The sequence below is a fragment of the Limanda limanda genome, chromosome 17, assembly GCF_963576545.1.
Source record: "Limanda limanda chromosome 17, fLimLim1.1, whole genome shotgun sequence".
Classification (NCBI taxonomy): domain Eukaryota; kingdom Metazoa; phylum Chordata; class Actinopteri; order Pleuronectiformes; family Pleuronectidae; genus Limanda; species Limanda limanda.
In genome coordinates, this window is record NC_083652.1 from 21,168,727 (window position 1) to 21,179,838 (window position 11,112).

The window sequence follows — 11,112 nt, forward strand, 5'->3', positions numbered from 1 at the left end:
TACACAAAAGTATCTGATTTTATATATCTGCTGTGGTTTTATTAAAACAAATTTGTTATTAATTTTTCCTCACCTGGGTGCTGGTCCTGTTTTTGATGATGTTTTGCAGTTTCCCTTTTTCAAACCTCTCTCTGAATTTTTGTTTTACTGTGATCTGCACCTGGACAGCCTGCAGCCATCTAGAGCTACACGAGTTGGCTCAGTCCGGGATCATCTGACTCTCCTCACTGTGAAATTATTTTTATATTCACCAAAGGGAACCAGTGTGGCCCCACTAAACGTCATCATCAAGATCGGCTTTGTGTGAATTCTAGTACGTGAACTATGTATCGGCATATTGTGGATTCTCAAGCACGTGTCTTATATGCCATGGAGGTTACAGGGGGAGCTGTAACTGGAAGCTTTGCTTTAAAGACGAGGTTTCTGCACAACTGTCGGCATCGTGTTTATCGTCTTTAATCAAACTCAGAATAAAGCTTTGTGGTGTTATAAAAAAACAAAAAATGTCAAATTCAATTTTCTTGTTGTCATTTATTTTTCCTCCTTGTCAAACTGAACAGTTTTGCAGGAAACCTATGCGAATGTGTTGGAAGTATTACACTGTTTCCATTATAATGCTTTATTTGTCCCTTTTTAAATGAAGAGTAGAGCAAAAATAGCTAATGAATCTTGTTAAGCTCACTAACATATTATGTTTTGTTTGTTTAATATGAACAATATCCACAGTCTATATACTAATTACAAATTGTGGTTTTACAGTGTTCACAATAATGTACTGATAGGGAAGTATTGATCTTTTCATTTAACCCTTGTCACAAAATCAAAGGTGTTCATTTTTTAAATATCACATTATAATTTCTTCAACAGCTCATGAGGCTAAAAATCAGCTTCTGTTATGTTCAAGTCAACCTTAGGGAGATGGTGACCGGTTCGTGTCCTGGTTTGATGTCGGGGTACAAACACAACTTGTCCAAGAGAAGAGACGGTTTTCCAGCACAATGAAGGTGTAAGGCACATACTATGGATTCAGTTGTAAATGTTAGATTGGGTCTCATCCACCCATTTATTATCTGTGCTGCTTCTTCTTTGAGGCTGCAGCCAAGTGTGATTTGTGTCTGAGCTTGTTTTGATGGAATTTGTTGTTATTTTAAAACAAGTATATTCGCTGGGTGAATAATTCTGCATTTTGCACCTTGACCTTTTTTGTTAGCTAAATGTCTAACTGTTATGTCTTTTCCTCTGGAGCTGCACAGGTTCAGTGAACTTTCCTTACAAGCAAGCTGAAAGAAAACGCTTGTGGTTGTGTCAAACAAACAAAGCCAGAATGCATAAAAAGCACTCAGCCCTCATTCGATGTCCATGATAGATCACATATACACTTTTTGTCTCTGGATGATTTCCAGCAGTCGCGTAGTCACAAACAGAGTCAGAATTTGGACCCCGAGTACGACGACGGCGACCGTCCCTATCAGGCCGTTGTGCTGCTCGATCCAGCGAGAAATCCCCCCCAGACATCCGCCCAGGAAGATCACACTTTGAGCGGTGAACTCATCGAGCAGCTGGGCTCCCACGCCACACTGCGAGTTCCACACTGTGCCGTTCTGCAGAGGGTCCACACAGCAGGTTGCAGGAACACCGCAGGCCAGCACTCCTGGAGCTGAGCAGTTATAATATCTGGGGGAAGAGGAAGGGAGAGGGGTAACATGTTGACCATTACATCTCATATAAATGCATTTCTACATCATGAACATAAGTCATGGTGTATATTTTTATGTATATGCAAGTTGATCACTCTACTCACATGTTGACTTCCCAGTCACGGTAGTTATCCGCCCCACAGCACTGCAGATTGGACTGAATCTCGTCTGTGATGAACCTCAGGTCCAGGTCATCCTGATAGCGCACCATGGCAGTTAACATTCCTGACCGCAGGTAGTTCCCGATCTGATCTTGGAGACTGTAGGCAATGATGGCCACCAGCACCTGGGCTGAGATGAGCACCAGCACGGCGATGGAGAACAGCTTCAGTAAGCAGCAGTTCTCTCTCAGGGCGCCCACACAGCCGGACAGGCAGAGCACAGTCAGCACGAAGCCCAGAGCCACGAGTATCAGCATGGGGTCGGTGCCGATGCTGCCGATCGACTCCTGGGCAAATGACTCTTTGGTGATGAGGCCCCACATCCCCAGTCCAAGAACCACAAGGCCCAGAACCGTGAACACCAGGTTACACAGGAACAGGAAATATTTGAGGAAATAGTCCATCAATGAATATCTGTAGTAGGTTTGGATCCTTGAGAATACAGGGCTGTCGTGGTCCTGTCCATTGTTTGTCCCTGTCCGCTTCAATTCACTGGTGACATAGCCGAGCTCCTCAGCATCCTCTTTGGCCGAGTCTGCCTACGGACACACAGGTAATACAGGTAAAAGCCGTAGTTTTAAGAACAAAGAGGTGCCAGATATTCAGAAGGAATCATAATGTGAAAAAGCAAGAGTTCAAATGCAGCCCCTTACCTTTGGTATGAGAGGACTGGACTCATTCTGCGTATTGTCCCTCCTCGACCACGGCAAAGGAATCCATCTCATATCCAAATATCTCCTCATGTTGTCAACCAGTGGGAGATGATGATCCTCCCTGTGCTTTTATCAGGTCTGAATGACTAAAGCTAATGTGAAGCACAGACCTCCACCCCCTGTGGAGGGGGGGGCAACAGTGGAGCATGTGAGCTGAGGTAGAGTAACCACGTTCAGCCCCGGGCTGCTGTGTTACGTCAGATTTCTTCATCATGTGAGAGTCACAGTGAGGGGATTACACAGCGCAGCATGAGAGACTCTCACACACACAACAGTGAAACTCAAACCAAGAAGGACAAGAGAAGTTTGTCTGAAGCCAGACACTGTCCTTAAATCAAATCAAGCCGCACTAAATTGCACAAACTCTTTTATATCAGTCCCTTAAATAGGCCCTATTTTCTTCATCGAATAGGAGCCAGGAAAAATAAATATCCAGGCCAAAGTTGGTGAGTTCTTCCAATCCTCAACCCTACCACCAAGTTTTAAGAAGACAGATATACTCTGAGGAAAACATAACCTCAACAAGAACCAAATTAAATCAATTGAAATTAATTAACTTCTCAATTCTTCATTTTTCATAAAGGAAATTTTGCTGATAAGAGCTGTACAGACCATGAACTGATTAATAAAACACAGATCTGACCTGGCAAACGATCAAATAACTATTATATTCATATTTATTTAATCCAGCTTTTGTCTTGGTTGTACAGAATCTATGAAGTGAGATACTTTTGTTTAGGGAGTGAGCGTACAGAGACAGAGGAACTGCATTTTCACCTGAGCTGCCATCCATGCATTAATCCCAGCAAAAACATTGAACCATATCCTGCACTGGCAGAACCAATAAGCTCCTTTCAAATGACACATATGGAAGGACAGACTTCTCACCTCCCCATTGCTGATCTTTTGGGAGACGGACTATTTAACCGGTTCAAAATGAAAGTATCGTATCTAATTGTTTTTGTAAATGCTTTTTTTTTAAGCTGTAATACATCTGACCTGGTTTTTGTTTAGAGCTATGCAGGCATGGAGTAGCAACTACAATGTGTGAGTGATTATTTTCCACCTGCCAGGCCAGACTTTGAAACCGAATGACGCACGACAACAGCTCAGCTCATCATCCTGCTTGACTCGTGTCTTTGCCCATCACCCAAATTTGATTCAGGAGGAAGAGCGAGAATCCACATGTTTCACCTTTTTGTTTGAATACTGTTGGGAAGATCTGCTGCTGTGGGTCAATAACCAGCAGCGAGTGAGTTAAGAACAGGAAGACCGAGGCCTGGTGTCTCACTCTCTGGCTCTGCATGTCCTCTGCTGTCAAACTTTCCTCGGCCTGTGACGATCCAAGCGAAGGAGCTGGAAGAAAGTCAGTCTACTCCTGCAGAATGCTGTCCTAAATCTCTTTCCATATTAATCTGTTGAAACAAAAAAAAAACATATTACATTCTTCATAACAATAATTATTATTATTATATAAATAAAGGTTGAATGTCTTTCGCTCAGAGGGTTATATATAATCTTGCATACCCAGTAATGCAGGATCTTAAGTATCTTGCACATCAGTGTCGCAGAAAATATTACACTCGACAAACAAGGAATGATCATGAGCCGTTAAATCATTTGATCGAAAAGGAAGTGTGCTTCACAGCTCAATAAGATTATACAGATTTGTAGGTTACGGTGACTTGCTGACAGAATCAAAGATATGTGAGAATCTGCCTTAAATCACAGTGTCTCCTTGTTCATAAATCATTTGAGAGGCTGTGATTTAAGGTGCGGTTAGTTCCCACTCCATTAGCCGAACCCACCATATTCTTTAATGTTTTCAACGCTGACCAATATGAAACTAAAAAGCATGCAGTACACTATATCATCTCCATGTGACTGTGGCCAGATTCCTTTTGTCAGCAGCTGACCTTGCAGCTGACCTTGTGTCATTACAAATACCAGCATGCATCAGTACAGGATACAGCACAGTGTTTCAGATGGAGTAAGACACTTGATGCAACAAAAGTTATTTAGTTTCTGACTGGAAAAGGAAAGGCTTGAGTGTCCAACCGCCTATAATTTAAGGAATATGTCTTGGGTGGACAAAAGGTGAATTTATCTGACTTTGAGCAAAATAATTGAGTGGATCAGTGAGCAGCCTGTCCGAGGTTAGAGTTTCCTGTAATAACTACACAAGGAATTAAAGAATACAAAACATTATTACCTCGACAACCACATCATCTCATTTCCAGCTGCTTTGAATGCAGCCCCTTTGGGTTTTGATCTATCAGGACAACTAAAGGGACCAGAGCTGGCCGGGAGTGTCGTAGCCCAGATGCCGAGCAGATTGGATTACAGTCGGCAGCAAGAATGCTCCGCTGGCTGGAGCCACACTGCTACATCAAACACCTCCCCTGGATTAGGGCCCATCGGGGGTGCAGTCCCCGAAAACACCCACAGCAGCTAAACGACACATGGAGGATAGACGGAGCATAGATTGGGGATTATCAGGACCTCCCACTCAGGATCGTTTGTTTTTTTACAGTGCAGATGTGGGGGCTGCAAGACACATCTGATACGAGCCCCTGGGAGCCGTGTGTGTGTGTCTGTGTGTGCGTTTGTGTGCACCTGTTTTTGTTACCACTTTAGAATCTTTATACCTGTATAATCATGTACAACTTTCTGTAGTTGTAGTATAGAACATTTTGTTTACCAAGGGAGAATTTATTTCCAAATATATACACATTATTTATCATGCTATACTCATATTCTTTTTGTTACATTACATGTTATTTAGCTGACGCTTTTTGTCCAAAGCGACTTACATTTTTAGTACACCCAACATTTTATGAGGGGCCATTTAGGGTTTCAGTATCTTGCCAAGGACACTTGGGCATGCAGATGGGGAAGAGTGGGGATTGAACCAGCAACCTTCTTGTTGGAGAACGCCCACTCTACCCCACATATAATGTAAATGTAAACATTATCTGCCTATATACGTATAAACATTCAAATCAGCATATATGGACTCAAGGTTAAGTTTTGGGTTAAGTAAGAATTGCTCACGTTTAAGGTTAGAGGTAAGTTTTGGTTTACAATGAATGAAAGTCAAGGCATTGTCCCCTAAGATTGGTGTGTGTGTGTGTGTGCGTGTCTGTGTGCATGTGCATGTGTTCACCATGTTGTGTCTTCGTCCAGTGTGCTCACATGCTACAGAGTGTGTCACAGCCCTTCTGGAGTGGGCGGGGGCAGGTGGTGTGGGGATTGGCTGCAGGAGTTAAGGGAGGCCTTTATAACAGCATGCTGGCCAGGTCATGGTTTCTCAGTGTGTCACTGTTGAACGATTCCATCACAAAGACTGTGGTCCTGCTCTGACCTGGAAAGAGGAAGGAAAAAAAACACTTTTCACAGAAAGGTACCGTAAAACCCAGTGCATGATGATGATTTGCAAATTTATCTGAATTATAACTTTGCCATGTCCACTTGCAAGTTGTCCTTCTTCACTTTCCTGTGAACTTGTTTCTCGGCAGCACCCGCGTCCCATATTTCTGTTTTTGTTCAGTGAGGAAGATGAGGATGAGGGGGGCTCTGGTCCTTCTCTGCATGGTTTCAACGTGTGGAGCTCAGAAATGGACACAGAAAACCCAGCGCTGGGACGCTGCAGGTCAGGGACATCACACTCCACAATCTGCAAATGATAAACAGAGATGTTAAATGTCAAAAAAGATGAAAGATTGTTTTCAAAGTACTGTAAGCAGCCGGACACAGTCTTAGTAAAAGTTTCTGTCTTCAGCAGAACACACCTACGGCAGAACTTGCTCCAACCTGACTCAGGTTCTGGATAACTGGAAATTTGCTATAGTCAGCCAAGTGAAAGATCTGCTGATTAATGACCATGCCTCCGTCCTCCCTGAATACAACAGGTGGGTCACTCAAGCATCTTACTGGACTCACTGTGGGACATAGTGCCGTGCTGGTACACAAGCTAGAACAAAAACAACAAGTTTAAATGTTGAGTAAGAGATGGGGGATGTGCAATGCATAACAAGACTCTGATGAAAGTGAAGATTTGATTCTTCCTCGCAGTCGTACGAAATTAGGTTGTTGCTCAACTCGCTGAGCATTGCATAAGACCGTGGACCGGTCGGAGCCAGAGGTGGTGAATTTCCAAGGTCCCTGCAAGGACAAGCCTTAAACTAAGTAAATGACCTCACCCAGAGGAAGCTGGGAAATGTTTCAGCCTCCTATTCTGGTGAAGAGATCCTGGCAGACAATACTCAAAGTCATTGAACTTTTCCTCTGGAGACAATTACGCCAACAGCTGGGTCCACATTTAACACGAACATTCCAGAATAACCATTTCAGGTGGACTCTGGGCCAGTGCAGGCCCATTGAGGGAAATATCAGAGTGGAAGAGGAAATTATGAGAAAACCAAGTTCTGAGACTTCTTCTCTAAACTTTTATTTATTTTGGGATATTGGTTCAGGACATTTATTGAAATCCATACATACGAGAAGCTCTTTGGAGAAATATGATCCTCAAAGGTTGGAAATCAAATTTTTTCATCTTTAACAATGTGTTGTATTTTTTCTTTTTGTAAAATCATTTTTAAAGCAACCTGCAGTGCTGGGATGAAACAAAGTACCCGACTTCCTTACTATAATTAGGTTTTCAGGTTATTTTCAATTATACTCCATATATATAAATATATATAAACACATATCTTTCTAGTCCAAAGCTGAGACTTGACAAAAATCATGTACAGGGCCTTTAAATTAGGGAATAGCTGTGATTACTTTTTTTCAAATAGTTTAAGTATAGTTAATGCAAGTACTTACTTTTACTCAAGTATAAAAGTGGATGTGTTACTTTTACATTTTCGTAAAATGTTTGAGTATACAGTACTTGAACACTCGAGTAACTATAAAGGGTATTGCAGTATGGTTTAAGAACAGTATTTCCCTCTGAAATGTGGTGGAGTGGATGCATATAGAATGAAATGAAAATATCCATAAGTGTAAGTACATAAACACTGTACTACACAGAAAGGGCTTGAGTAAATGTACTCAGTTATTTTCCAGCAGTCCTGCAGGCTCTGTGTCCTTTGTTAAAACTAGGCCAAAACATATTACATTTGTATTGATTTTTATGTCTGCTATCCTGATGTTTCCCACAGATGATGAAGCTGTTTCTGTTTAACAGTATGCCGTGACTTTCATGTTGGGGTCGTCCAATTTGACTCTGTTCTCCTTTCACTTACATGAAAGCTCATGGGGCATTGCAGTGCCAGCCGTTTGTTGACTGGCCGTACTGAAACCATTTATTTGCACCTTCCCATATGTCTCTGCATTGGTCCAGGATCCAGCCTCTGTCAGAAGCACTGGGAGACCTCTACAGGCAGTTTAACTCGCTGAAGGACGAGCTGGGGAGCCTCGGCACAAAGTTTGACCAAGTGGAGGCTTTTGTGGACGACCTCAGCACCGGCAGATCCACTCAGCCCATTCCGAGGATTCACCCCAGGGTCGGACTGAGGTCTCCACTGCAGGCGCAGAGGAGGGCTCCTGGCAGGAGGATTGTCAGGGGGCCAACACTGATCGGAGCGAGGACGAAAAGGCTTCAGAGACCGTAGACCCCTTGCCCAGTGGTTCGATATGCTGATGCGTTGAACAGGAGCAGATGTGTTCATTAATTGTTCAGAAGACATTGAATAATTTCTGTTATTTTATGTGTGTGATGTGATAAAAAATGACATAAATAAAATTTTAGTAGAAATAGACTTCAAATGTACTCACCTTCCCCTCTCTGTGCAAGGTCACTTTTAACCACAGGGAGGCAGTATTTATCAAATTATCCCTGACTGTCATCTGGCCGCTCTGTGTTAAACCTTAAAGTAACATGACGTACTGCAGAGGAATGCTATTGGTGACAGTTAATTATGGTGATGAGTTTGTAAAAATAAAGGTGGTGGCTTCATCCCTTTTGAAATTAAAGTTAAAAAAAAACGTGAAAATAGAATTGACAATGTTTTGTTGTACAAATAAAACCGTTTGCCTCTGCTGAAAGTAACGGGACGTAGTTGAGGCATGATAGATAGATAGATAGACAGATAGATAGATAGATAGATAGATAGATAGATAGATAGATAGATAGATAGATAGATAGATAGATAGATAGATAGATAGATAGATAGATAGATAGATAGATAGATAGATAGATAGATAGATAGATAGATAGATAGATAGATAGATAGATAGATAGATAGATAGATAGATAGACAGACAGACAGACAGACAGACAGACAGACAGACAGACAGACAGACAGACAGACAGACAGACAGACAGACAGACAGACAGACAGACAGACAGACAGACAGACAGACAGACAGACAGACAGACAGACAGACAGACAGATAGATAGATAGATAGATAGATAGATAGATAGATAGATAGATAGATAGATAGATAGATAGATAGATAGATAGATAGATAGATAGATAGATAGATAGATAGATAGATAGATAGATAGATAGATAGATAGATAGATAGATAGATAGATAGATAGATAGATAGATAGATAGATAGATAGATAGATAGATAGATAGATAGATAGATAGATAGATAGATAGATAGATAGATAGATAGATAGATAGATAGATAGATAGATAGATAGATAGATAGATAGATAGATAGATAGATAGATAGATACATAGATAGATACATAGATAGATACATAGATAGATACATAGATAGATACATAGATAGATACATAGATAGATTACTTTATTCATTCCCGAAGGGAAATTAAGTCGTCATAGCAGCCGGTATATTTGAATACAATAAAATACAATACAATAAAATAAAAAATATTGAGGTAGAAAGAATAAAAAACAGGTAAATAGGTAGATAAGGTGCAGTGGCAAGATGATGGTAATAGTACTGATGATATGATGGTAATGTTATTGTTACACAGTATATAAAAATAGTCCAGTATATATAGTATATAATATAGCAGAATATATATTTATATATGATAGTAATTATACCAATATAATAGCAGTATATAGTAATAATGGTAGCAGCAACAGTATAAATAATAATAAAAGTAAATATAATAATAATAATAATAACATGTACACATGTATAAATATGTGTATATAGACTTATATATACAAAGAATATACAGAGAGTATGATATAATATGATATGATATATAGTAGAGGTATAAATATAAGTATTGGACTATACAATAGATAATATAATATACTATGAGTGTAAGAATATGTAGAAAGAGTGTGCAAAAGACAATATTATTGTATAAAATTATATATAATATCAATATGGTTTATATTAACACATATCACATATGAAGGTCGAACAAAGCTCCTCATAGCAGTAGATCAGTTTCAATGTTGCATCCTCCAAACCATAGTGTCTAAATATAGATGGACAACACGCCTCCATTTCCTCCCACTTTCCAGAGAGGAAGCTAGAATATATGGCAAATAGGAAATCTGCCATTTTTCTGCAATTATTTAATGTGGAGCTAGCGTCTGCATGATGGAGATCAGGGGATGGGGGTGCAATATCGAGGTCCTGACGAAGCACGCACTCGACTAATCACAAATCAGTCTCAGCTGTCAATCATGATGTTTAACCCCTTTGTATAGCATCAATAACTAATTGAAACCACAGCCACTGGATACATTCAAACTCAAACATACATCAGTGTGATGAGAACTTCCTAAAAAAAGTGACATGTACATTTAATGTTGGTCAATGGATTGGACCATAACATTCAGGAAGCAGGGTTTCTGACCTAATAATTACTTTATGAATAGAAACAAACAGCTTATTCAAGGGCAGCAAAATAAAACAGAGCACAGAAAGAATGAAAAATCCCAAATATTAAAAGACAGTATTCATGTAAAAGAGCTCTGAAAGATATTTAATTATTTTAAATTAAGTTTTAAAAACATTATTCAACAAAAAAGGAAATGAGATTCAGATAAAATCAGGCTCTCCGATGAAAGTATGCTTTACCACAGGATTTAAAAGAGATCTCAGATGACGTGATTTCCTCAGGCATATTATTGAGTCTTGGGGCCCTCAAAGGAAACCCCTTTAGTTTTTAATGTAGTGTTTGGAACACAGAGAAGACCTCTGCCTGAAGATGTCCATGTACGAGATGGGACATAAAATACTAACAGGTCTGTTATGTAGCTGAGAGAAATGCCACGGAGAGATTTAAAATAAATCTTAAAATCTCTTCTAAAACATAGAGGAAGCCAGTGTGAAGACGCTAGAACAGGAGTGATGTGGTCTTATGGTTCGGTTTGAAAGCCTGGCAGCTGAGTTCTGTACAGTCTGGAGTCCATCGATAGATTTTTGGGTGAGGGAAGTAAAAAGGCTGTTTCAATAGGAGAGGAGTGATTAAATAAAAGCAGGTAAAATCATCTGCAGGCAGCCACTAGGGGGTGATCGAGTCACTTTGGTTCACTTAAGGGTCAATAAAAAAACAAATGTGAACAACTTATTCATCATTTACTTACACT

At 40.2% G+C, this 11,112-nt stretch overlaps 2 protein-coding genes across 2 annotated transcripts; one reads left to right on the forward strand and one right to left on the reverse strand.

Annotated features, from left to right (window-relative positions):
• Positions 1-1,367: 1,367 nt before the first annotated feature.
• tspan10 (tetraspanin 10) lies at positions 1,368-2,601 on the reverse strand. Its single transcript, XM_061089783.1, has 3 exons — positions 2,502-2,601; positions 1,802-2,393; positions 1,368-1,674 (listed from the first exon to the last, which is right to left on the reverse strand). Exons 1-3 carry the CDS (start codon positions 2,599-2,601, stop codon positions 1,368-1,370), a joined length of 999 nt encoding a protein of 332 aa, XP_060945766.1.
• Positions 2,602-6,129: 3,528 nt separating this feature from the next.
• Positions 6,130-8,189, forward strand: si:dkey-282h22.5 (uncharacterized protein LOC107988040 homolog). Its single transcript, XM_061090785.1, has 3 exons — positions 6,130-6,223; positions 6,356-6,482; positions 7,919-8,189. Exons 1-3 carry the CDS (start codon positions 6,130-6,132, stop codon positions 8,187-8,189), a joined length of 492 nt encoding a protein of 163 aa, XP_060946768.1.
• The last annotated feature ends 2,923 nt before the right edge of the window (positions 8,190-11,112 follow it).